The 23,185-nt window shown below is 32.7% G+C and overlaps 1 protein-coding gene across 2 annotated transcripts in view; it reads right to left on the reverse strand.

Moving 5' to 3' along the window:
- The window catches only part of LOC128990772 (toxin Tbo-IT2-like), a 43,599-nt gene extending 20,832 nt beyond the window's left edge, over positions 1 to 22,767 (reverse strand). For both annotated transcript variants that reach the window (XM_054413345.1, XM_054413344.1), the window contains exon 1: positions 22,656 to 22,767. In XM_054413345.1, coding sequence (XP_054269320.1) covers positions 22,656 to 22,749 — 94 coding nt within the window. In that variant the 5' untranslated portion in view covers positions 22,750 to 22,767. The remainder of the gene's footprint in view (positions 1 to 22,655) is intronic.
- Positions 22,768 to 23,185: the final 418 nt, after the last annotated feature.

Raw genomic sequence — 23,185 nt, forward strand, 5'->3', positions numbered from 1 at the left:
TTTTACTGTTTTACTGTTCAAGCTCGAACAAAAATACAACTTTTGCTAATACATGCCGACTTTCTATGTTTTAAATGTTAAATCACCATGCTTTGTAGTCTTCAAACCACTAAAGCGCACATAAGCAGACATAAAGCTCAATGGTGTAGCATATGGTTGGAAAGCTTACAAAATGGCGCAGTTTTTAACATATTCCGACACATTCTTGAATACAGGGTGTGAACAAATGCAAATGACCAATGTTTTTAAAATTTTTATCAAACGTCTTAATTTTTATCTTTGAATCTATTTACAATTGAGTTTTTAATGACCCCCCGTCATTTTGTATTATTCTTATTCAAAATTTAATGTAGAACATGAAAATGACATTATCTACTCAAATCCATTTACAGGTAATTGAGAAATAGCTGTATTAAGTTTAAAAACATAATTATTTTTGAAAAACATAAAATAATTCTTTTGGAAGCTAATTTTTAGACTTGGAACATGTTATATGCATCATCACACTGCATTTACTTTGTACTTACACCAAAAAAAGTGTTGTCACACTGAGTACCAATCACTCTGTATATTTCATTATGTTATCTATCTTATTAAGTACATAATTGTTATATCTAAAGGGGATACGCCTCCTCCAATGGGCAGTTTTGGTCGATTATAATTAATTTTCATGTACATGTTCTTAAAAATGTTTGGGTGAAATTTCAAACCATTTTAAAAATTATTTCTTATGTTTTTGATTGTTTTAGTATGCTAGTGCAAATCGCGATATTTTCATTTTCACAAAATTTCTTTCATAATGGCCGTTACTTTCATCACTTTTTACTAGTTTATTTTCTATGCTAAAAACTAACTAGCAATACGTATCATAAGCTTTATATTTTATATATTTTAGGAAATAAACATTTATATAGTGAAACTTGGTTTTGTTATAGTACTTCAGTACATTACATGTGAAATTCACATGATCTAGCACTGCACCAGCTGTTTGCTGTAAACACCAATTGTTGCTTATAATGTTTTTCCCGTTTTCGAACACAAGATTTTAAATAACTTTTGACCCATATAAGATAAAGTGTTTACATTTTTACTACTTTATCTTTATAAGATTTAGCAGCTTTTTAACTTTGGGAATCATTTTACATGCTATATTACTCATTTTATAAAAGTTTTTAAAATAAAAATTTAACTTTTAAAAGATTGAAAAAATTATAATTTTAGTTACATAATAGCTAGAACATTTTCCATAGTTGAAAAACTGTATTAATATATAGGTAGAATTAGTCTTCAAAATGTTAGGCAGAATTAAAAAAAAACCCCAAAAAAAAACTCTAAAAGAGATGAAATCATAACATTTTATCAACACCAAGGGTAGGAAATTATAATTTTTTTTTATTTTCCCTAGTATGTTATTATTCCAAAGTTAAAAAATACAATTTATGGATTGAATTTAAAAATAGGAAAAAATGTCCCGACGGAGGTGAATACCCGGTAGGCATACGGTTTCATTCGCCTCTATTGTGAAGAATTTTTACTTTGTACAATTTTAATTTTAGTCTTAAAAGCAAGTGATGTATTCATTCTATTTAAATAACTAAATTTTTTATGGGTGTTTCTTTTTATTGAATTATATTTTATTGCTATTTTTATGCAAAATTAATTATATAAATTTTTATTGTAGGGGCTCTAAAAATTAAACTTTTAATTCCCTTGAAAAAGTAAACTGTTTAATGGACCCAACAATATAACCACAAAAATATTTTATTTTACACATTTAACACACCAATCTTCTTTGTGTTGAGTTATCCAAACATGCAAATCAATGAATGTTCAATGTATTTCCGATAAACTAATTGGATTTGAGATAACACATTATCGGAACAGCTGATTGATTATGAACAGCTGTTACGTTTAGGCTTTAGTAAACAGGCATCAATACGGGCAGATAGATTGTTGTGTTGAATCAGACGTATAAATTAAAACGGTTTAGAAACCGTATATTGGAAAACCAACGATATTTAGTTTTCAATTATAACATCCTGCATTGATTAAACACTATTTATTTCTATCACAGGGTCATTTTAACTAATGTTAATATGTAATCATAAAGTAACAATAACATGCAATAACACTTTATGAATCATCCGATTTGAGTAGGCCTAGACTGGGACGGTGGCGCCGTCCTGTAATCCAGCTACTAGGAGGTCACGAATTGTGGATATTTATAGAGATGCACTGTGGATTAACGTCCGCACTAGTGAGTACTACGACTATCCGCAGTTATTCTGATAACTAGACCGATTTGTTAATACCAAGGCAAGAATGTGGTTCAAATTCCACTATAAACTGTAGGTCCCTTAGTTTCCATTACCGGTTTGGGCAGATGTGTCTATGGTCTAAGGAATATGTCGGCCTTAGTTACAACAAGACTACAAGATCGCGCCACTCATCCTACATTCATTCTTCACTCATATTCGGGTTAAAATACGCACATAGTAAAAATCCCTCCTTAATTAATTAATAATTGAGACAATATTTTAACTTAAAATATAGTATAACAAATATTTTAACAACCAAATACATAATTTGGAAAAGGACTAAATTTTAGCAATTATTTTATTGATTTATAAAGTTATTGAATCTGAACACACTTGAGTAACACTTCATTTTATTCACAAGACAAATCAGTTCTATTGATTACAAAAGTAGTTTTGAATGCTAATTGCATAGCTGAAGAGTTAGCTGGTAATATTAGGTTCAACAATTTGGTGGGCGAATCGTCTTCAACATTATTGCAAAATACATTATATATTATATGTTATTATACTAGCAGAGTACCCGTCCTTCGTACGGGGTTGGCATGTAAGTTTAAATTGCTTATTGCAGTTATACTCAAGCTTTGCGTTTGCAGTGGGGAGGACAAAGTTTGATAAAATTAGCTTCTTTAAATTGACGGTATACTATGGTATTACACATCTACCATAGCCATAATGTTCTACCCCTTCACCTAAACAATAAAGAAAAATAAAGTATTACAAATTTAATAAATCACTAATTATTCATGACATTAAAAACATAAATATAACTGTAAACAATCCTACTATGACAGTTCTCATTGCGTAACACAGTTGTTTGTTGCTGCTTAGTTCAAATTAGCTGTTTACATAAATGCAAAAAAATATACTGCTGCACCCTGTTGGTAAAACTTAAAACTTTTTAATGCTTTTGTATATCATAGAACCAACTTTTTTAGTTGAAACAGCTGACTAAATTCTTTAATTCCCTTTAAATGTGAATACTCATAAGGTTAACATGGGGAACTACAGAGCCACTGGGGCGGAGCCCAAAGGGATTTTTGAGATAAGAATATGCTTATATTATGTTAATCGGGAATGTTAGATATCATCATGCCAAATTTCAGCCCAATCAGTGGTTTATGCGTGATTGACCTTCAAACACACAAACAAACAAACAAACAAACAAACACACAAACTTTCACATTTATAATATTGGTAAGATGTACCATTTCATTAGATTACCACAAAAACATTATATGTTACCTATACTATATTAGCTTAATGCTATCTCAGTAAAATGTGAACATATTTATTATTGTTTATCAATACTTGTTCGTGTGTAGTTAGCAATAAATAAGTGTGTAGAACATGCAAACGCGTAAGGCAACGTAACATGAAAGAAGAAACGCCGACTTTTTTCTAATCACATCTTAACAAATATTGTCATATATGTATTAGCACAGAATATAGATTAGCTTTAGAATTAAAAGATTACTCATATAGTTTATATAAGCCTATTTTACCCGAGCTTTATAAACTAGAAAAACATTTAGCTTAGAATATAGAATATGAAGACGTTTTAATTTTAAACCGATATTCAAATAGTTCAACTTTTCACAGAGATAACGAGCTCAAGTGTGATTATCGTTAAATGTAGAAGTTCTACATTGTTTTAATTAGTCACATTTTCTTCATAGTGCCCTGGTAAGTGGACATTTAGATCTGCTTCTGCTAAATAGTCTTTGCGAACTTAAGCTAAATCGTTTCTTTTTAACATTAACCTGGGAATATTATTTGTTTTAGCGGTCAATCGAGTGATTGTTTTAAACTGTTATACTTATTTTAATTGATGATTAGTTAATTTGGATTTTAATTTTATTATTAAAATTCCGCATTGTAAAAATATTATGTATACATAATATTACATTTGTCAATATGTATAGATTCCGGATCACCGATATACGTTATAAGGTGTGGTCCATTAGTACCGAATCCATTAGTACCGAAAGCAAAATAAGTCCAATAGTGCAGAATGCAATAGTGACGAACTCGTTCGATGTTGTTGAACGATTTTAAACTTGTTTCGGCACTGTTGGACGCTATCAAAAACAATTCGGCACTAGTGGATTTAAAAGTGTTCAGGTTCCAATAGTACCGAACTGTATATCCTTTTCAAAATCGAGTGCAATAGCACCGTATCCAATAGTGTCGAATCAGGTTATTGGTGGTCTCACGTTATAAGTGGTTTAAATACCTGTATGTTATGTAATCCAAATGGTTGAGGTAGAAACTAGATTCAGTTCAATGCTGGAAAAGTAAAGCCTGTAGATGGTTCCAGGGTTGAATCGAAACTAGTTGCTACCACAACCATTTGGATTACAAAAAATACAGGTATTTAAACAACTTATATTATATAATACCTTACTTAATCCCTTACTTAATCACGACATCAACGAAATTTATGTATTTAGCTAAATATTATTCAGGATGAGTGTAGGATAAGTGGGATGCCTTGTGTAGGTTGTCTACCTTTGTTACTAAGACCAACTTTTACCAAGGCTATAGTTTAAAATCCCAAGGATTAAGGACAGTTTTGAACAATGAAAAACTACTCGCCTTTTTCAGGGTCAAAGAGGAGGCTCTTTGATTGTTGGACAAGCAACACAACTACTCAGCTTCCCAACTAAAATGTTTGGCCTTTCATAAGGCAAGGAGTGCGTATAAATAAATAAAAATAAAATACTGTTTTGCAAAAATGTAAGTTAGGTAAGATATTTGTAAAGGTCCTTAGAAAACCTGACGTGCTAACATTGTTAGAGGGTTTGAAAATGATTCCTGACGTCAATTGTTATCTTTTAGTAGTTAAGTTAATAAAACACATACAGATCATACATACATAAGAAACTTTTAAGAAATCGATGATAAACAATTAAGTTATCATAAAAGTAGAGACAGGAAAGTGTTGTTGATTCAAGATAATTTATAATGAAAAGGGCATTACTTTTGCATACTACTGCAAGGACTATAGAAAGAAAAAAAAAACGACGACACTTGCGTTTTAAATAAACAAAAAGGAGAAAACCCCACATAAATGAGAAGGTAACATTTTTTTTACACTTCATATCTTGCAATCACTTAAGCCTTCTAGGAGGTAATCTTTTATATAATACTAGGTATTATAGGGTTTTTTATAACAGAAAACGTTTGAACATCTTGTAAAATTACCATATTTGTTACTTTTAGCGAATTTCCCTATAGGGAAGTAGCTATTACCGTAGGTGGCACGGTAAGACCTAGACCCGGGACCGATTTAGTTTTTCATTTTGATGTCCCCAGAGGCCAAAAACACCATTCGTTTATATATATACGTCCGTGAACTCGATAACTTGAGTAATTTTTGTCCGATTTTGAAGAAATTTGGTTTAAAGGTGTAAAGCGGGATAAACTTGAATGAGTTCGCGAACCAGCACGATCGGACCATGGGAACGGGGCTTTACGGGGGGTTTTATGGGGTAAAATTTGGGTTTTCTCACTTTTGACCCTCAAAAAACAAAATTTCCCAATATCTCTTTAGACCTTTTTAAAGAGCTTAAAAAAAATAATTTAGTATATAAAAGTATTTTTGTTCGGTTATTAGTAACGGAGAAAATTAAAAAAATTATAAATTTAAAATTCCCATGTTATTCTTATGGAGAATATTGTCAAATGTTGTAGTTTGCTTGTTTATATTTTGATAAAACTTAGCAAATTTATTTATTTTGTACTACGCTATCAATATTTTACTCAAAACACACACTTTATTAGTTTCCTTGTAGCAGCAAACCTAGGTACTCGTTAAACCTAATGTATTATTAAAATATATTTAACTGAAAATCAATTCAGACAAATGGAAATTCGCTTCGTCGGCAGGTTTGCTGCGGCGGGGGTATTTTGGTTGACATTTACTCTAATTTTTACCTAACAAATACCATAGCTGCTGTGTTGTGAAAATCGTAAATGTTGTCTCGTGTTAACTAAGCGATCAATAGCACATCACATACGCGTGATCTTATCGACAAATGTGCTGATCTAGTAGTTACAAATGTTCACCCTCATATTTAACTGATTGGTTGTATCAACATTTTGCTTTTCTGTTCCAAATACGTACTGTAAAATTAATAAAATTAATGTTTTCTTACTTGACGATACTAGTCGATCGTTAAAACCCTTCTTGGCCATCTTCCGTTGGTATTTTTAATCCAAATCCTAATGTCATGTTATGTTTTCAGTATAACACCTTTTTTATTTATCGCGATTAATTTCCTAATACATAAATTTAGTAGGTCTAGTTAAGTAATATTATGTATACCAAACTGTTGATATTCCCTAAATAAATCTTAAATATTATAAAAATCTATAATAGAGAAAATAAAACTAAGCTGCTATCTGATTGTGATTAATTGTTTGTACTTACTGATTGACAAATCAATGTTGCTAGTTGGTAAATTCAAATAGTTGATATCAAACAAAGATTCAGAGGTTTAACATTGCTAATCACTTTATTTATTTATTAGTGATAATATTATAGCTATAAATATTTTCGAAATACATCCTGGATCGTGTTATCACATTTTTCTGTTTTTAATCTTAATTTTAAATCTCTGTTGTTTTTTATTTCAGGAAACTTATGTATTTCTGTACTCTGTGTTCAAGAATGATTGTTTCATTTACATTAAAACCGTAAAAAATGATTGTATATTATAGGCTATTATTTTATTTATTTTCATTTTAGCGAATTTCCCTATAGGGAAGTAGCTATTACCGTAGGTCTCATGGTAAGACTTAGGCCCGGGACCGATTTACTTTTTCATTTTAATGTCCCCAGAGGCCAAAAACACCATTCGTTCAAATTTTTACATATGTATATATATATAGGTATATATATAGATTTATATATATATATACGTGCCCGTGAACACGATAACTTGAGTAATTTTTATCCGATTTTGATGAAATTTGGTTTGAAGGTGTAAGGCGGCATAAACTTGAATGAGTTCGCGATCCAGCATGATCGGTCCATGGGAACAGGGTTTTATGGGGGGTTTTATGGGGTAAAAATTGGTTTTTCTCACTTTTTACCCTCAAAACACCAAATTTCCCAATTTTTCTCTAAACCTTCTTAACGAGCTTAAAAAAAACAAACAATTCAGTATATCAAAGTGTTTTTGTACGGTTATTGGTTACGGAGAAAACTAAAAAAATGGTAAATTTAATATTCCCATGTTATTCTTATGGAGAATATTGTAAAATGTTGTAGTTTGTTTGTTTATGGATATATTTTGATCAAACTTGGCAAATTTATTTATTTTATAGTAAGCTATCAATATTTTACTAAAAACACACTACTTTATTAGTTTCCTTGTAGCAGCAAACCTAGGTACTCGTTAAACCTAATGTTATTTAAATAGATCAATTGAAAATCAATTCGGCCAAATGGAAATTCGCTTAGACGGCAGGTTTGCTGCGGCGGGGGTATTTTATAACTTTTTTATGCTTGTTTGGACCTAAGTAAATTAAATGTATTGTAAAGCAATAACTCGAAAGTGGAAAGCACAACGTTTCCTTCGGCAGTCAAATTTGTGATCTGAAGATATTACAGGATAGCAAATAGAATGTATTAAAAGCAAAAGGAAGGAGAAAGGGTAAAGGTCCTAACCATTGTGTTTTATTGCATCTCTTTGGTGAAATAACTCCATGTTAACCGAGACGTGTTTTATACTGCCGCTGAGGCGTAGATAACTGAGTGTCATAAACCATGGTTTGTCGACTACGCGAACTGGCGGGAAATGCTCGTTAGAAACATATGATTTGTCGTCATTTCTAAAAGACAAAACCAGTAGCCCAATCAGACGAATCAGCTAAGCAGGGGTAAATTTATGTTAATAGCATTATGCCTTACGAAATTAACTAGGAGTACAATGCAGTTGTCTGCTTGCAATATTGAGCGGAGCAAGCACATTAATCAATAATTTTGAAAAATGTAACGACTAATTTATTGTTTACGTCATAATTAGTTTTAATTTAATATATTAAGTTTTTATGATTTTTAGTTACTAAACAATTGACTAAACAGTACAAAAAAGCATTTATTTACATAATACAAGTTAAGAAAACATTCACACAGTTAAAAATACATGAACTCAAATCAAATCAAATCAATTTATAGGAATTTTGCAGAGTAATAAGTAATAATGAAATAATAAGAATAATAATAGTGTTCATTGCTGTATAAGTGAACGCAGACGTGCCAGTTCTCTACGTTTAGTTTCCCAACCCGCATTATTGTTGATACACTTGAGAAGGCGGTCTTGAGAAAAGCCTGGTTCAATTATAAGTCCTTCGATGGACCGAACCCGTGACATTGCAACATACGTAAGACCCAGGGCAAACTCTGTGGTACCAATGTCAACTACTGCTTTGTCAACTGTCATTCCCTGAGCCTTATGGACAGTAATACCATAGGCAACTTGCAAGGGAAACTGTCTTCTTGTACAGGACACGTTGTTTTTTCGGTATCCAACAGTGAGTGGTAATATCGGAAGAGAGCCATTAAAAGTTGGACCTTCGTATCCATCAAAATGGACCAAAATACAAATTGGAAAGTCGTCCATCGATCTATTCGGTCCATAGACAATATCAACAACATTCCCCAGACTGCCGTTGCACAAGCCTTGGGAGGTCCAGATGTTTTGGCGTAGTATTACGCGACAACCTTGAGATAGCTGCAGAGTTGCTTGTAGTCCTTGGGCTTCATCCTCTGATGCACCACATGCTGTTAAGTTGTTATGTTTTGCTTTTATTAAAGCAACAGGCTTGTTTGAAGACCGTAACATGAGTTGATTGTATTGATGTACGGCGTCTTTCCTTGCTTTTATTCGAATTGCGCTTGTGAAACTTTTTACTGTAGCAACGTTGTTTGATGAAAATCGTGTTTTAAGCAATTCATAGTCAGATAGAGTTAATTGGCCTAGAGCCATACGCTTTAAAGTTTCTCTGAAACAGTTCTGATCATCTCCAATTTGACGCATCACCTGCTTCAACTCAAATACTGTTTTGAACTGCTCAAAAAGAAATCTTCCTTCAATTGAAGAAACTTTTCTTGGGTCTGCTGGAGCTAGTAATGTGCGATCCAGAACTGGTGGCAACTGGTTGAAATCACCAAAAAAGTAGACAATACAACCACCAAAAGGTAATTCTTGACGATTAGTGAATGCTTGACGCAGACGTTTGTCTATCATGGAGAGCATTCGAGTGCCAACCATTGACATCTCATCGCAAATAATTACTTTGACAGTACGGAAATCTTCCTGTAATTGGCGCTCCGCCTTACCTGTAAGATCGGAAACAGTACCACCTCGTGTTTGGACTATATGTAGTGCGTTGTGTATTGTTTGTCCGTTTATATTATTGGCAGCCACACCTGTTGGCGCCATCAAAATAACACTTGAGCTACCATACAGGGATTCAATCATATGTACCATTTTATTTATAATAAATGACTTTCCGGTTCCAGCCCCCCCTTGCACGAGTGTAAGCTTTTCACTTGATTCATTCGCTAGTTGCTGTGCTAGGTGGTCCAGTATTTTCTGTTGACCCTCATTAGGCGATAACACATTATTAGAATGATCGTTTGTAATATTTACTTGTATTTCTTTCTGTTTCTGTATGAAATCTAAGTTCTCTTCTAGTCCAGGATATTTGTCATAAGTGCCAAACCCATTGTACTCTCGATCCATATCACGGTAACCTAGTATCACATCCTGAGGTGCTTGGTTGGGAAGTGTTCTTGCCAACTCCTGCCAGTCATGGTGGTCTTCTTCTGGTAGTACTACGTGGTCAGTATCGATGTCTTCAATTTCTGGTAGTTCCCACAATGAAAGGTTCCGTGAAGTAAAGGATTCTTTCCATGTTGTGTGTGTCTTTAAAGCTTCGCAGTTTCGCCATGCAATGTGCATCAGTAATTTTTGCTTGTAGTAAATTTCATCATTTTCTTCATTTATTCCAGGTTTTACTACCGGACGAAGCTGAAGGACACGTGATTTTCTGTGGTTGATAAGCCTACCACGAACAATCTTGTGCTTTGTGGCAAACTCGCATAACGTCATTGGCTCAAGTGTTGCTGATCTCATAGCATAGTGATCCATGATAGAAGTTTGTATAAACTCATCTGTATCTGTACTTGTATTTGCCACAGCAACATAGTCATCAGTAGAAATGTATAGCTTTACAAACTGCCTACTGGAATGGTACAGAGGATCGCCCGTGAGGAGATGCATGACTTCGCATGCTGAAATATCTCGTTGACCTATCACTTTAGTTAACATTTTGGTGAATGCCTTTTTTGCGTGATCATTGGGTGTACAGCTAGTCATGATTTCTTTGAAAAGTGTTTGAAAATCTTGTGACTGGGGTTCTCCTTTTGTCGCATATTTCGATATATAGTTTACAATAGCGTGTTCAGATGCTATGATCTTGCAATCAGTGTTTGCTCGCCACAGTTGGGACACAAAGGGGTTGTGGTCATTCAAGAGTTCATCATTACGCTTTGATTTATATTGCCAAACTCCTTGTTCGTCTCTTGACAATGTAGAGTCCAACAATTTTGGTTTTGGAAATTTAAAGCGACATTCTTGTGGATGTGAGGGATCTTTTAGACAGTAAACACTGTGTTGAGTGTGTCGCTGCACTCTGTTCAATAGTTGTGCAAAATGTATTGGATCTCCCAGAACTATATCAGTTGCCCAAACACTTGAAGGATGCTTTTCAGCTCTTGGTGCGTCTATTCCAGGGTTGTAAGCTGACACGATAGTGTCATAATATGCCTTATGAACTGCTAAATCATCAATTGATGCAGTATCGAATGTACGGACATCAGGCGCATTTTCAAGCCAAAGAACAGCATGAACGTGAGGACTACCGCGGTGTTGGTATTCAAAACGCCACCAAAAATCTGTTATCTTTAACTTTTCCTTCAATATGTCCATAAAAATGCAAACACGCTTTGAAAAGTACTCGTCTGCAATAAGTGGGTTTTCACTAAGTTTTTCTTGCATAACTTGGCTTGCTTGCTTCTCGGTAAGTAAATTTAATTCTTCAACAGATATACCAAAATGCCTCGCCAGACAACTCCACCAAAGGTCTGCTGCACTTAACGTAAGAAACAATGTTGGTACGCCCAGCTGATTAACCATTGACTGAAGCTCTAAACGTCGTTGGTACCAAAATGATGAAGTGCCACGGATTTTGGAACCCCATGTCAGCAAACGTTTTATTATTGACGGGTTTCTAGCTACTTCCACTTCTAACTGTGCTATATTACCACAAAAGTCATTTTTTTTTGCGAATATAGCACTCTGTCGACAGGCATCGTGTCTTTGCATCGTATTCAAGCAGAAAAATCGGAATCGAGGATCTTGAGAAAATCGTTTGTCTTCATATCTCATAAGAAACTCACACCACTCTCGAAATGAAACCTTGATGTTCCTAGTTAGGTCAAGGAAATCTGCAGCACCGTTTGGGAACAAATGGGGGAATGCTTGTGGAATATAACCGGAGTGTGTAAATTCATTGATGGGAATAGGTGAAGCTCTTGGCCATTTTATTTGGTTTATTATAGCGGATTCTTGACTTTGTCTCGGAATTAGTGGAACTGCTGTTTCTTCAATATGATCTTTGTCAAATGATTCATTAGATAAACCACCTTCGTCAATATATCTTAATTCATCAGCGACACTGTCATCCAATGGCAAAGACTCAATAACGTCCATATCTATATGAACATCAGCATAATATTGATTATGTGTTTGTAGCCAATGAAGTGCTTGTAGGACCTTTTGCTTCCTCACACGGAAATCGGAATAACCTGTTACTCCTGCGCGGCGTACAATCACAATCCCAAGGCGTGAAGGGGCGATTGGCAGCGATGTAGCGATATCAGTTATATCTTGTTCAACATTTATTACATGTCCTTTGTAATGATATTGACCTAATGATCTGCACGCTTTAAACTGGTATACCCGCATGACAGGGTGGATTCGAGCTATTAACATTTGTTCAATCATTGAAAGATTTTGGAGTTCTGCAGGAACGATTGATGGTTGCATGTTGTTTGTCGAAGAGAATTTTTCGGGATTTTTGATGCATGATGTACAAATGTAGTTATCATTGCTAACTATGTCCAAGCGTTTACAGATTGAGCATGGTTGATACGAAAGTTCATCCAAATTCTGCTTAAACCTCTGAGCATACTCTTCATCAGTTGTAGTCGCCCGCCAAACATGACGGGATGCGTTAACAGTGCGTCGCCCAAGATTGGCCCCACCTCTCCGTAAACGTGGCATTTGCCTGAGAAAACATACACATTTTGATAGTTAACTTGAAAACAACCCTCATAATTAAGCTAAATGAATCAAAATAGTAAATAAAATCAAAATATTAATTTCAAACAGTGTTTAGTAACAGTCAATCAGATATAATAATTGACAATTGGATACAGAAGTAGACATCCTACATTCCACCTATATGGACCAGCTTTTGCAAAAATATATTATTTTTTTTTAACGTAGTCGTGTGAGCCAGTCACAGAATGCGCTAGTATCTAAAATCCTATTTTCTAAATATTTTTTTATGAAATAGTTTATGAGTCATAACAGTTGTTGCTATAGCTCATATTGAGTCAATCCACCAGTTTGACAATCAAACAGGACTAATTTGCCAAAAACATTGTGTATTAGACAGAAATTATGTAGTAATTTAGATCAGCGCATAATTCAAGACAAACTTGATTAAAACAGGCAAAAACTTCTAACATGGCGATGTTTAATGGTCTACTTGTACCAATAGTTAAGGGTATAATAATTATAAGCTGTATAATAAGAATCAACATACAGAATAAAAGAAAAATTTAGCAATCCTTCATTAAAAAGTACACTTGGAGACAATAGCTTGTGTCTTGGCTCGATAAAACCATTTGCATAGACTCGAAGCTGTTTAATAGTAATCAATCGCTCTTTCTTTGATTATGTAAACTGTTAAAGTAATGTATAGCTGGCTTATAAACTTGACAAAATTATATGCTATTCTTGTAACCAAAATGTCGCACAGCTTAGTGGCCAATGTTAATATTACTATTTATTACATTTAAAAGTAAAACTTTCACGATTTCATAGTTAGGAAAAAAATTTAAATTGACTTGAGGATTGGACTTTTGAATGAGAGAAAACAGTAAGATAGGTGACACATTTTAAGTAGCCATAAACATACTTTATTAGTGGTATAAACCAGAATTCAGTTTCAGCAATATACCAATAGGCTTTGCCAAAAATATAGATATTAAGTTAATACCTATATGCTGTTATTTGTATGCTGTATCATTGTACACTAACTTGCATTAAGTTACATATATATATAATTTCTATTAAGTGGTATAAACCAGAATTCAGTTTCAGCAATATACCAATAGGCTTTGCCAAAAATATAGATATTAAGTTAATACCTATGCTGTTATTTATGCTGTATCATTGTACACTAAATTGCATTAAGTTACATATATATATAATTTCTATACTGCAAATGAATCATGGTAGGCCTATGTGAGACCTGTATTATAAAAGGTAATAACGATTATTATTATATTATTATTACCTCTTGTATGTAGAATTTCCTTTCCTCTATTTTTCTTCAATGTCTTCTTGGTATTAAAACAAAATCAAACTCACCAATTCAATTACTGTACCTCAATTTAACTGTTAACATTGTTGTGAGGGGTTGGGGTTAGCCACGGGGATCGTGGAAATAGTTTTAACACATGTTTAAAAGCATTGTTGGTTGCCGCGCCAGTTACTGGGATTGCGGAACAGAAATGTCCTGTCGACACCGTTGATTAAACAGCGTTGGTGGTGTAGTGGTTAAAATACCCGACTGACGATCGTGAGATCCCGGGTTCGAAACTCGTCGGCGGTGATAACTTTTTGCTTCCGATTTTGTTAGAATATAATTTTCCCTTAACTTCACTAATTAGTTTTTTTTTATCTGAACCATTTATAATTTAATTTGGGGATTAGAATGCATTTTTTATAAATACAATAACTTTATGTTTGTAATCATTTCCTAACAGCAAATAATTGATATAGGCTAATCGATTATTTAAATTATCAATTCGTTTAAGTATAGGCCTATAACTTAGGTCTAGTTTTATTTTAGCAGTTAAAAGTAAGAAATATATCGTCGACCACTTTCAAAATTTCCCTTTTGTGCAATAAAATGTAGGCCTATCAATACGACTATGAAGTAGACTAAAAATAATAAGTGAAAACTTTAGGAATTGGTTTACGTTACATTACATTTGTAATAAAACATCAAAATAAGCAGTTTGCTTAACCCTAAACCTTATTTTTCCTAGTATCTGGTACCTATATATTTTTCAACTTAAATTTAGACTACTATATGGCAATGTTTAAAAACTATTTTGTTAATTAGTATCGCAGGGTAAAGCGGAGGTGGTAGAAAATAGGTCTACCGGTTGGCCTATTTTGGTTAAACGACGATGTTAAATATCTTGTCATGAATTTGACAGAGGAGCAAAGTAGGCCTAATTCAATTGGTGATTAATTTTTGTCGAAGTGCACACGGCAATATTAGTTAATCCTTTGGGATTTTATTGTCTAAGTTACACCATTTAGTTTTAAATCTTACCGGTAAACCAAGTGGTTGTGATTTCATTTCGCAAAATGATTTTGTATTTTTAGCTACATTACATTTTTTATAAATTTACTTTCAAATCAAGGGCGGTGTGATATTTGTTATTACATAATTATATGTTGTAGTGTTTTTAATAACCTCGTTTTATATTCTCCTTCTCCACACAACATAGGCTTAGGCCTAATTAGTTGACTATTCATTGTTGTTAAAAAGAACAGAACGATTATAAAATTAAATAAAAACGGCATGAATATAATCACTCAATATAGAACTGATTGTTAATAAATTTCGTATTACATGCAATAGACTAATATGCACTTTAGTATTTATCCGACTTTTTCCTTTGTACTGTATTTACAATGTGTTAGATTTGTTTACTAACATATGTCGAGGCTCTTGTTTACTTTTTAGTGTTGACTCGCAAATAATGTCATGGCAACCAATTAACCCATAAGGCCCATGTTAAATTTCGAAAAGTTTGCATTCATGTAGGGAAAATTCCTATGGTCCGATTTGTACCATTTCAGATTTATACCTTTCCATGGTTGGTTACTATGACTGTGTTAAATTTCGTGAAGATCGCTTCAGCCGTTCAGGAGAAGTATTTGTAATAAAAAAGCAGGAGTGTAGTATAAGAGCTTCGCTCGCTCCGCTCAATAATTCAAAATAAAATTTCACCATAAATGTATCCCTTCTAACTTGCCTTGTACGTTTACATAACTATATATGTCAGGAAAATAATCAATCAATCTAAACTATTAATTAAATATTTAGACTTTTTGGTAAGGTAATGTTTTCAAATTATTTTCTGATCATCAAAATTACATTCAATATTATTTTATGGAATTTTATGAGAAGGAAGGAGTTATGTAATTAATATATGCATTTTTAAATTATTTTACTTATTTAACTACAGAAAAGAATTTGGGGCAGAATCCTTTCTTTCCAAGTAAATTCTGTTTTAAAAACCTAAGATGCCTGAAGGGCGTAAGTGGTATATTACATGAACATGTCAATCTCTTATATATTAACACTATTCTTCTAGGATAGAGACAAAATATTTCAGACATTTGAATCCCTATAATGTTTTTATAGTTATATTTTTTGAGTAACATATTAATCCAACATTTGCAATTACTACGGTTGATATGATCTGCATTTATCACGCTTGGTTTGTTAAAGTTGCTCACGAATATTTTTTTAGATTAAGATTGAATTATTTTTGAAATAAATCCTCGATTAACTTATTTATATGCATTACCATTGGCTTTTTTTTCCTAGGACGCTAGGCACGAGCCTGGAATTGTTTTTCACATTGCTTCAGGCTAGACCTAGGGGTTGCGGCATTATCACATAGATAAAATCCATTGGTGGACTTGGCGGGGATCGAACCCGGGACCTCAGGGACTGAAGTCCCACGCTCTAACCACTACGCCAGCTCGCTCCCCATTACCATTGGATTAAAGGAGTAGCATTACGTAGGAAAACTAAGTGTACTTACTATGTTAATCAATATGTTATGTATTTAGTAGTTTCATCTTCAAGTATTTAAAACATCAAAAAGCAACCTTTAAAGTTTTTAATCTTATTTTGTAAATATTCGAGATACAAATAAGGTTCATACAATACAATGTTCACGTATTTGGGAACGCACGGAAGATAAAGGAGCAAGTTTATGGTTACTGAGGTGATATTATCTGTAGATGTTATTGTGAACTCCAAGTCACTGGGATCTAGGGACTCAAGATCGTTAGGACTTTCTCAATTATCTTCTAAGGTCAAGGTCACTACGGCTATGCAACAGGAAACGTACAAATATTTGTTTGTCCTTCTTTTTTCGTTTATTTCAATAGTCCAGTAGCGTATTACAATTTCACGTAAGTTTGCAGTTGAGGGAGGAGCCTATTTACCATATTGTTTTGAATGAACCAATGAGAACCGTGCGGTGTTGCCAAATCTAATAATACCAGCTGATTTGAAAATATTGCTTAGTATAATTTAATTAGTGTTGTTAATGTGCGATGTGGCAACGTCGCACTAGCCTTGTCTTGTGATTGGCTGCCACCAACTGCAAACTTACATAGTCCCGACTAATAATTATTTATTTTTATATTAAAATTTGTGCGTTTTGTTTTTGATTTTTACGTCATGATTATGGACGTAAACCTTCATTTTTTTTTAGAATATCGCTGGAAAATTCCTAATCACTCTTCGTTAAAGTTTCATTTTTACTGCAAATCTTTTCAACACGGTAAAAGAAATCCAATATAAAATGAGTTGGCAGTTATTAACAGGAGTCATGCCTGTGATCTGGTCAATAGGGTATTGTCTCCTTATCAACTGTGATCTCTTGATCTCAGTTCACTATTGATTCCATAGAAAGTTTTCTTTATGATATTTATGTTCCTTATCTTTGTTATAAGGATACGACCAAACGCTCGGAAGGATCATTTTGAATCGGTAGTAACCTTTGAACTCTGTTGGGCTAGAAACCACCTGTTTATTCCTGGAGATTTTTAAACTTTTCCTGTTCGGCTCGATAATGAATCTTTAGGTACAAAATCAGTGGAAGATCAATAATTAATTGACAATATTATAATTAAATTATTCATTCGTTTATTTAGGAGTGATCCATAGACTAAAAAAGGTGTTTAAAGTTTTACGTATTATTACAGTATTATTGAAAAACCGTTGCTTATTTTAGTAAATAAAATGCCAAAATTACAAAACTAATGTTCTAAAATTTTAAAGAAATATCTTCCTGTCTATAAAGTATTTGCGGCACTACATTTCACCTGGTATTGAGCAAGGCCTTTTGAGAAAATGTTAGTTGATTAAGGAAAATATAGAGTCGGTGATTTCTTTTAAGACCTGTTTAGAATACAGCACACTGCAAACACACCACATACAACATATCAAGAGAAATGTATTTGCAAAGTACTGTATACGCAGAAACTCTCCAAGGGTAGATATTATTTACTTAAACTTAAGTATATATCTGTGGTAGTATGCTATTTTACAGTGCAACTTAACTTGTGGGTTTATTGTGTAGCTTTTGGTAAGGATAGGCCAGAATTTCCTTTCGTTTGATTGCATTTTTCTAAAACCCGCAAGATTACTTTAAATTATGTAAAGCACCTAAATGACTTTAAATTACATAAAACTAGATGAGATTTACTGTATGATGTACAAAACATAGTTTTCAACTGTAGCTTATTTAGACGTTTGCATTTTTGCTGTACATTAGGGAAGGGGTTGGGTTAAAAAAAAAAATACGTAAAATAATGAATGGTACGTTGCCAAAGAATCAAGATGGTCATCGCATCAGTCGCTAGTATTTAATATTACCTATATCAACGACGTAGAAACATTATGTGGGTTTTTGTTAAATAAAGTAAAGGTTCTTATTTACTTTAATAAAACATAATTATTATATCGTAAGATACCAGTTTAAAGCATTCAACAAAGTTATAAGTTCAGGTTAAATGGAAGTTTCTACAGCTTAATTAGGTTTATCTTTGACATCAACACAGGAGTTCTAACTCTTTTTTTTTAAGTTCGTAAAGAACTTAAAAAAAGGAAAATCTTCTTTATACTTCAAACATTGACTTAATAAATATCTAACTACACAGTATATTAGTCAGTAGTTAGTCATTTTGATTTTAAGTACACGAATTCTACTATATTTACACTGAAACGTTTACAAATCAGGCAAAAAAGAGCGAAATTTTCTGAGAAAACTGTAAATATGTATGCTGGTGGAATATGATAGTAAAACAATGAAAAACATTTACCGTATGATAGAATTAAACCCAAGTACTACAGTCAATCATAGGATTGTTCTTAGCTCTTCAAAATCAGCTTTTAATCACAAATTGATTTCTCATCAAATTTCAACTTTTTATAGCCATTAACTCTATGAAAATATAAGTTATTAAATATTAAATATTTCTTTTGAAGAAATAGAACCGTAAATTTAAAACGGCCAGAGACTGATGCATACATTTATGTATTTTTTACTAAGAAAACGGGCTTAGATGTCCTGTATGATCTTTTTCGAATCTAAATGCGTTTATTTTGAAAGGTAAATGTGGTTTACTAACCAGGAAGGGTTTCACGTGATCATCGTCAAAATGAGTAACACGACCGCAAGATTAGCCTTCGTATTATGTATATCTCCTCCCACAGCTTGAACCTACAATTCCACTTTGCACACTCATTTTAATCAACTTTAAATACACAGTTTCTTGGTTATGTTTATTAAGAGCTATTCATGCCTGAAAATCATTAGGTAAAATTATAATATCCGTTTCACAACTCTGGATGGTTAATACATCATATCCTTAATATCGATATCTTTTGTGAACGTATTATTATAAAAGCTTAAAAAATCCCATTATTATTGGGAAATTGACATTCCATGACTAAAAACCCTGAAATACAGAGACGCTTCTTGTGTTTATGAATTTGTTTCTCCCCCCCTATTGGGGGGATTTTTTTGGCAAGATTTAAATCGGACCGACGCTTCTATATATCAGTCTCGTTCTAATATTTTTATTACAATCTCATCAACACGTCTGAATATGTTGTTTTACTTATAAAATATACAAAATTAAAACTAAGAAAACCTCACATATGCCACAATAAGTTATGATTCTCTAGACTGTCATGCCACATTATAGGAATATTTTTATTTTGTAGCTATATATTTCAACCACTTCATGTTCTAAGCTTTTCTCTAAAAATTCATAGTATTAGTAGAAAAGTAGACAAATATATGTTTTTGATTAAAAACTTCTAAGCAAGAGTGGATTTTACACTAAATATCTTAAAACATACAAACAAAAGTGACTACAAAAATGGTTCAAAAAACGTTTATTAATCATTCTGTCACTACTGCTAAGCCTAAAAGCTTTGTAGCACCAAAGTAAATTAAATATAATATAGTAATGTAGTCAACAGACATTTATTCGAAAACATATTTACGTATTGCTTCAACAAATTAAGTTTACATTTTTCTCTCAGAATTCAATCCAATAAGATCGATATTCATAGAGTCTTACAGCCTTTTTCTTTAAAAACTGTCTTTTCAATTATTTTATATATGTATTAAATTTTAATGTTCTACGAAATTACATTCAGTGAAATAAGAGGTTGTTGGATTATTCATTATACAGGGTGTCCCGGAACTCTCTACCAATATTTTCGGGCATTGATCCTGGGTAAGAAACATACCTAAATATCATATTTAAATTGTCCGGAAGTCCTTAGTTACTCACACAGCCACCATTTTGTTTTTTTCAGTTATTAATTTTTTTCTAAAGTATGGTTAAACATACATAATGGAAACTTTGCACAAACATTTATGACAACTAGACAAAGCTGCAAAAAAACTTTGAAGATTTTTCAAATTCATAAAACAAAATGGCGGCCATTTAAAATTTTCTTTATTAAATAACTCAAAAACCATTGATTTTACAAAAAATTTTAGCCGGCCGCCATTTTGTTTTATGAATTTAAAAAATTTTGATAATTTTTTGGTAGCTTTGTCTAGTTGTCATAAATGTTTGTGCAAAGTTTCTATTTCGTATGTTTAACCATTCTTTAGAAAAAAAATAATAACTGAAAAAACAAAATGGCGGCTGTGTGAGTAACTAAGGACTTCCGGACAATTTAAATATGATATTTAGGTATGTTTCTTACCCAGGATCAATGCCCTAAAATATTGGTAGAGAGTTCTGGGACACCCTGTAGATATCAGTTAAGGACAATTAGTTCTTTTATTACCAAATGTAGCCTTAAGTTTTAGCATTTTTGTTTTGCTGTATATAATGAAGTAAGTCCTAAATAAGTCTTATAATTAAGTAAGTAAAAAACCCCTATCATTAATCAGATTGACATCCGCATCGTTTCTAATATCTTATTGGATTATTAATATCTCAAAAATGTTTAAGTTCACACTTATTTTTAGTCTCTTGTGTAAACCAAATAAAAAAATCCTTTCATTACAACATTTAGTGAAACCTAAATTTTGATAAGCTACCAACCTTCACTAACTAGGGGAACTAGGTAAAATCTAAAAATATTGGAAGTAGAAATAGAAATGTGTCTAGTATTTATTTTAATTTTTTTCAGTAATGCAGGTGTTAGGGTAATTTCTTGTTTTATAATATATGTGACTACTGTTTTCCCTTTGGAATGCTCTTTAAATTATTAACGAGTTCAAGTTGTTTGAAAGTACAATTTTAATAAGAACACATTAATTTAAAAAATATATATTTGATAACAAAGAAATACATTTCACAATACATTATCATTAGGGAAATGTATTTACGTTACGTATATGTAGCAAAATGTATGTTATATAATATTTTATAATTTGTTTTAATATATATATATTAGTGTTTTTTAAATGAATTTGCTGCCATCAAAGAATATTGAAATAGAGTACTCGTGGCTTTACAAGCTTATAACAAGCAAGGAAGCATGAACAGTGAACAAATATTTTATATGATGTAAGACTATAAGAAAGTTGTCAGCTTGTTCCCTCTTTTACGCGAAATAGAAAACTTTATGAATATTATATCAAAGGTGTCACATAAATTCTACATGTAAGTCGCTGAACTAAAAGAGTATCCATTTCTATGTTCCGTTTTTGACATTCTTATTTTTACATGTCTGTAAAAACCCTTATGACATGCTACCTCTTATCATTGGTTATTATTTATAATATTAATTATGAAAACATTGGCAATAAATAAACCTTAATTTTAATTGTTTATGGAATTTTACCTGGTCAGGAACATTATTTAAATTTTTGTTTAGAATTTATTGTTGGTATTGGTCACTTACCGTTGGCTTAGAGGTTATTGCCAATGATTTCAATCATTGATTTATCTTTTATAAATTCTAATCAATTACAAAACAAATTGCAATATTCGTTTGGGAAACCTTCAGATATTTGGGTTAAAATTGCAAACCTACGGGAAGAAACGTTTCATAATGATATAATTATGCTGTATAGAAAATTGAAATATCCTCAATATAGTACAAGGTTAAGATAAAACATGGATAAAAATGTGTAAAATACATAACTTATAGTTTTTGTCCTCAAGAGAGAATGTAATTGATCTTATGTAATATTATCTTGAAAATATTGTTCTAAGAAAATAACTTTTAGTGTTTATAAATTACTTTTTACCGCTTTAAGTGTTTGGTTAAAAGTAATAGGTTACCATAATTTGATGTGTGATTGAAACATTTAGTTTTTAGGGTGTTATAAATTATGTTTTTCAGTTATATTGAGCTGCCTAGAATGAAAGTGGTGAAACACAGAGGTCCCAAAGCATTTCTAAAAAAAATAATGTCACAACAAAACTATCGCAGCTCAAAACAGCGTTCCATATGACAATCCCCCCTTTTGCTGATGGTGAATGAAAGCCTATTTTCTCTATTTCTAACGGTCTTTGTCGATGTGAACATTCAAAATAACATAACACATTGTTGGTAACAACTAACACATTGTTTGCAATATCGAAAAAAAGTTTTAAAACAATTAAACTGCACTGACAGCTTTTAAATGGATACAAATTGAGTGGATGGATGTTTGAAAGTACTAACCGTCATCAAAATATGAGGGTGCGGGTTCGGCTTGGGCTAAGGAAAGGGCTAGAAGCAGCAGAGCAACTAGAAGTAAACCCAACGAAGTGCGCATCTTGGGGGCTCGGGCAAGTGTGAGGGCTTCTACTGTGGTGCGCACCCCCCTAGCTCGCACCCACGCACACCCTAGCCCCCCCCCCCCATCACCCCCCCCCCCCCACGGCCCACGGGCTTGTAACATGTTACTAGTACAATCCAACCGCGGACACACATTAACTAATTGACGGCTTACTGCCTAGTCTTGTTGACTTGACGGAATTAAATTGGAAAATGTTAGTAATGGTTGGGATATTTTATTTTGGAGTAACTAGCAGAAGGTATGCAAATTTTGAAACGTACTGCCGCATTTTTGTAATGAGAGTAAAGAGTAATTCTAGATAGAGCTTCTCATAGGAGACTTATTTTTTATTTATCTTTGTTTAAGCATAAGCTGGGCTCCAAACCAACTTGTTACGGCAATATCACAATGCCAAAAGCAGTTGGTGTTTTAC

The sequence above is a fragment of the Macrosteles quadrilineatus genome, unplaced genomic scaffold (genome assembly GCF_028750875.1).
Source record: "Macrosteles quadrilineatus isolate MER2022 unplaced genomic scaffold, UCM_ALF_1.0 Scaffold_3__2_contigs__length_128488019, whole genome shotgun sequence".
NCBI lineage: Eukaryota > Metazoa > Arthropoda > Insecta > Hemiptera > Cicadellidae > Macrosteles > Macrosteles quadrilineatus.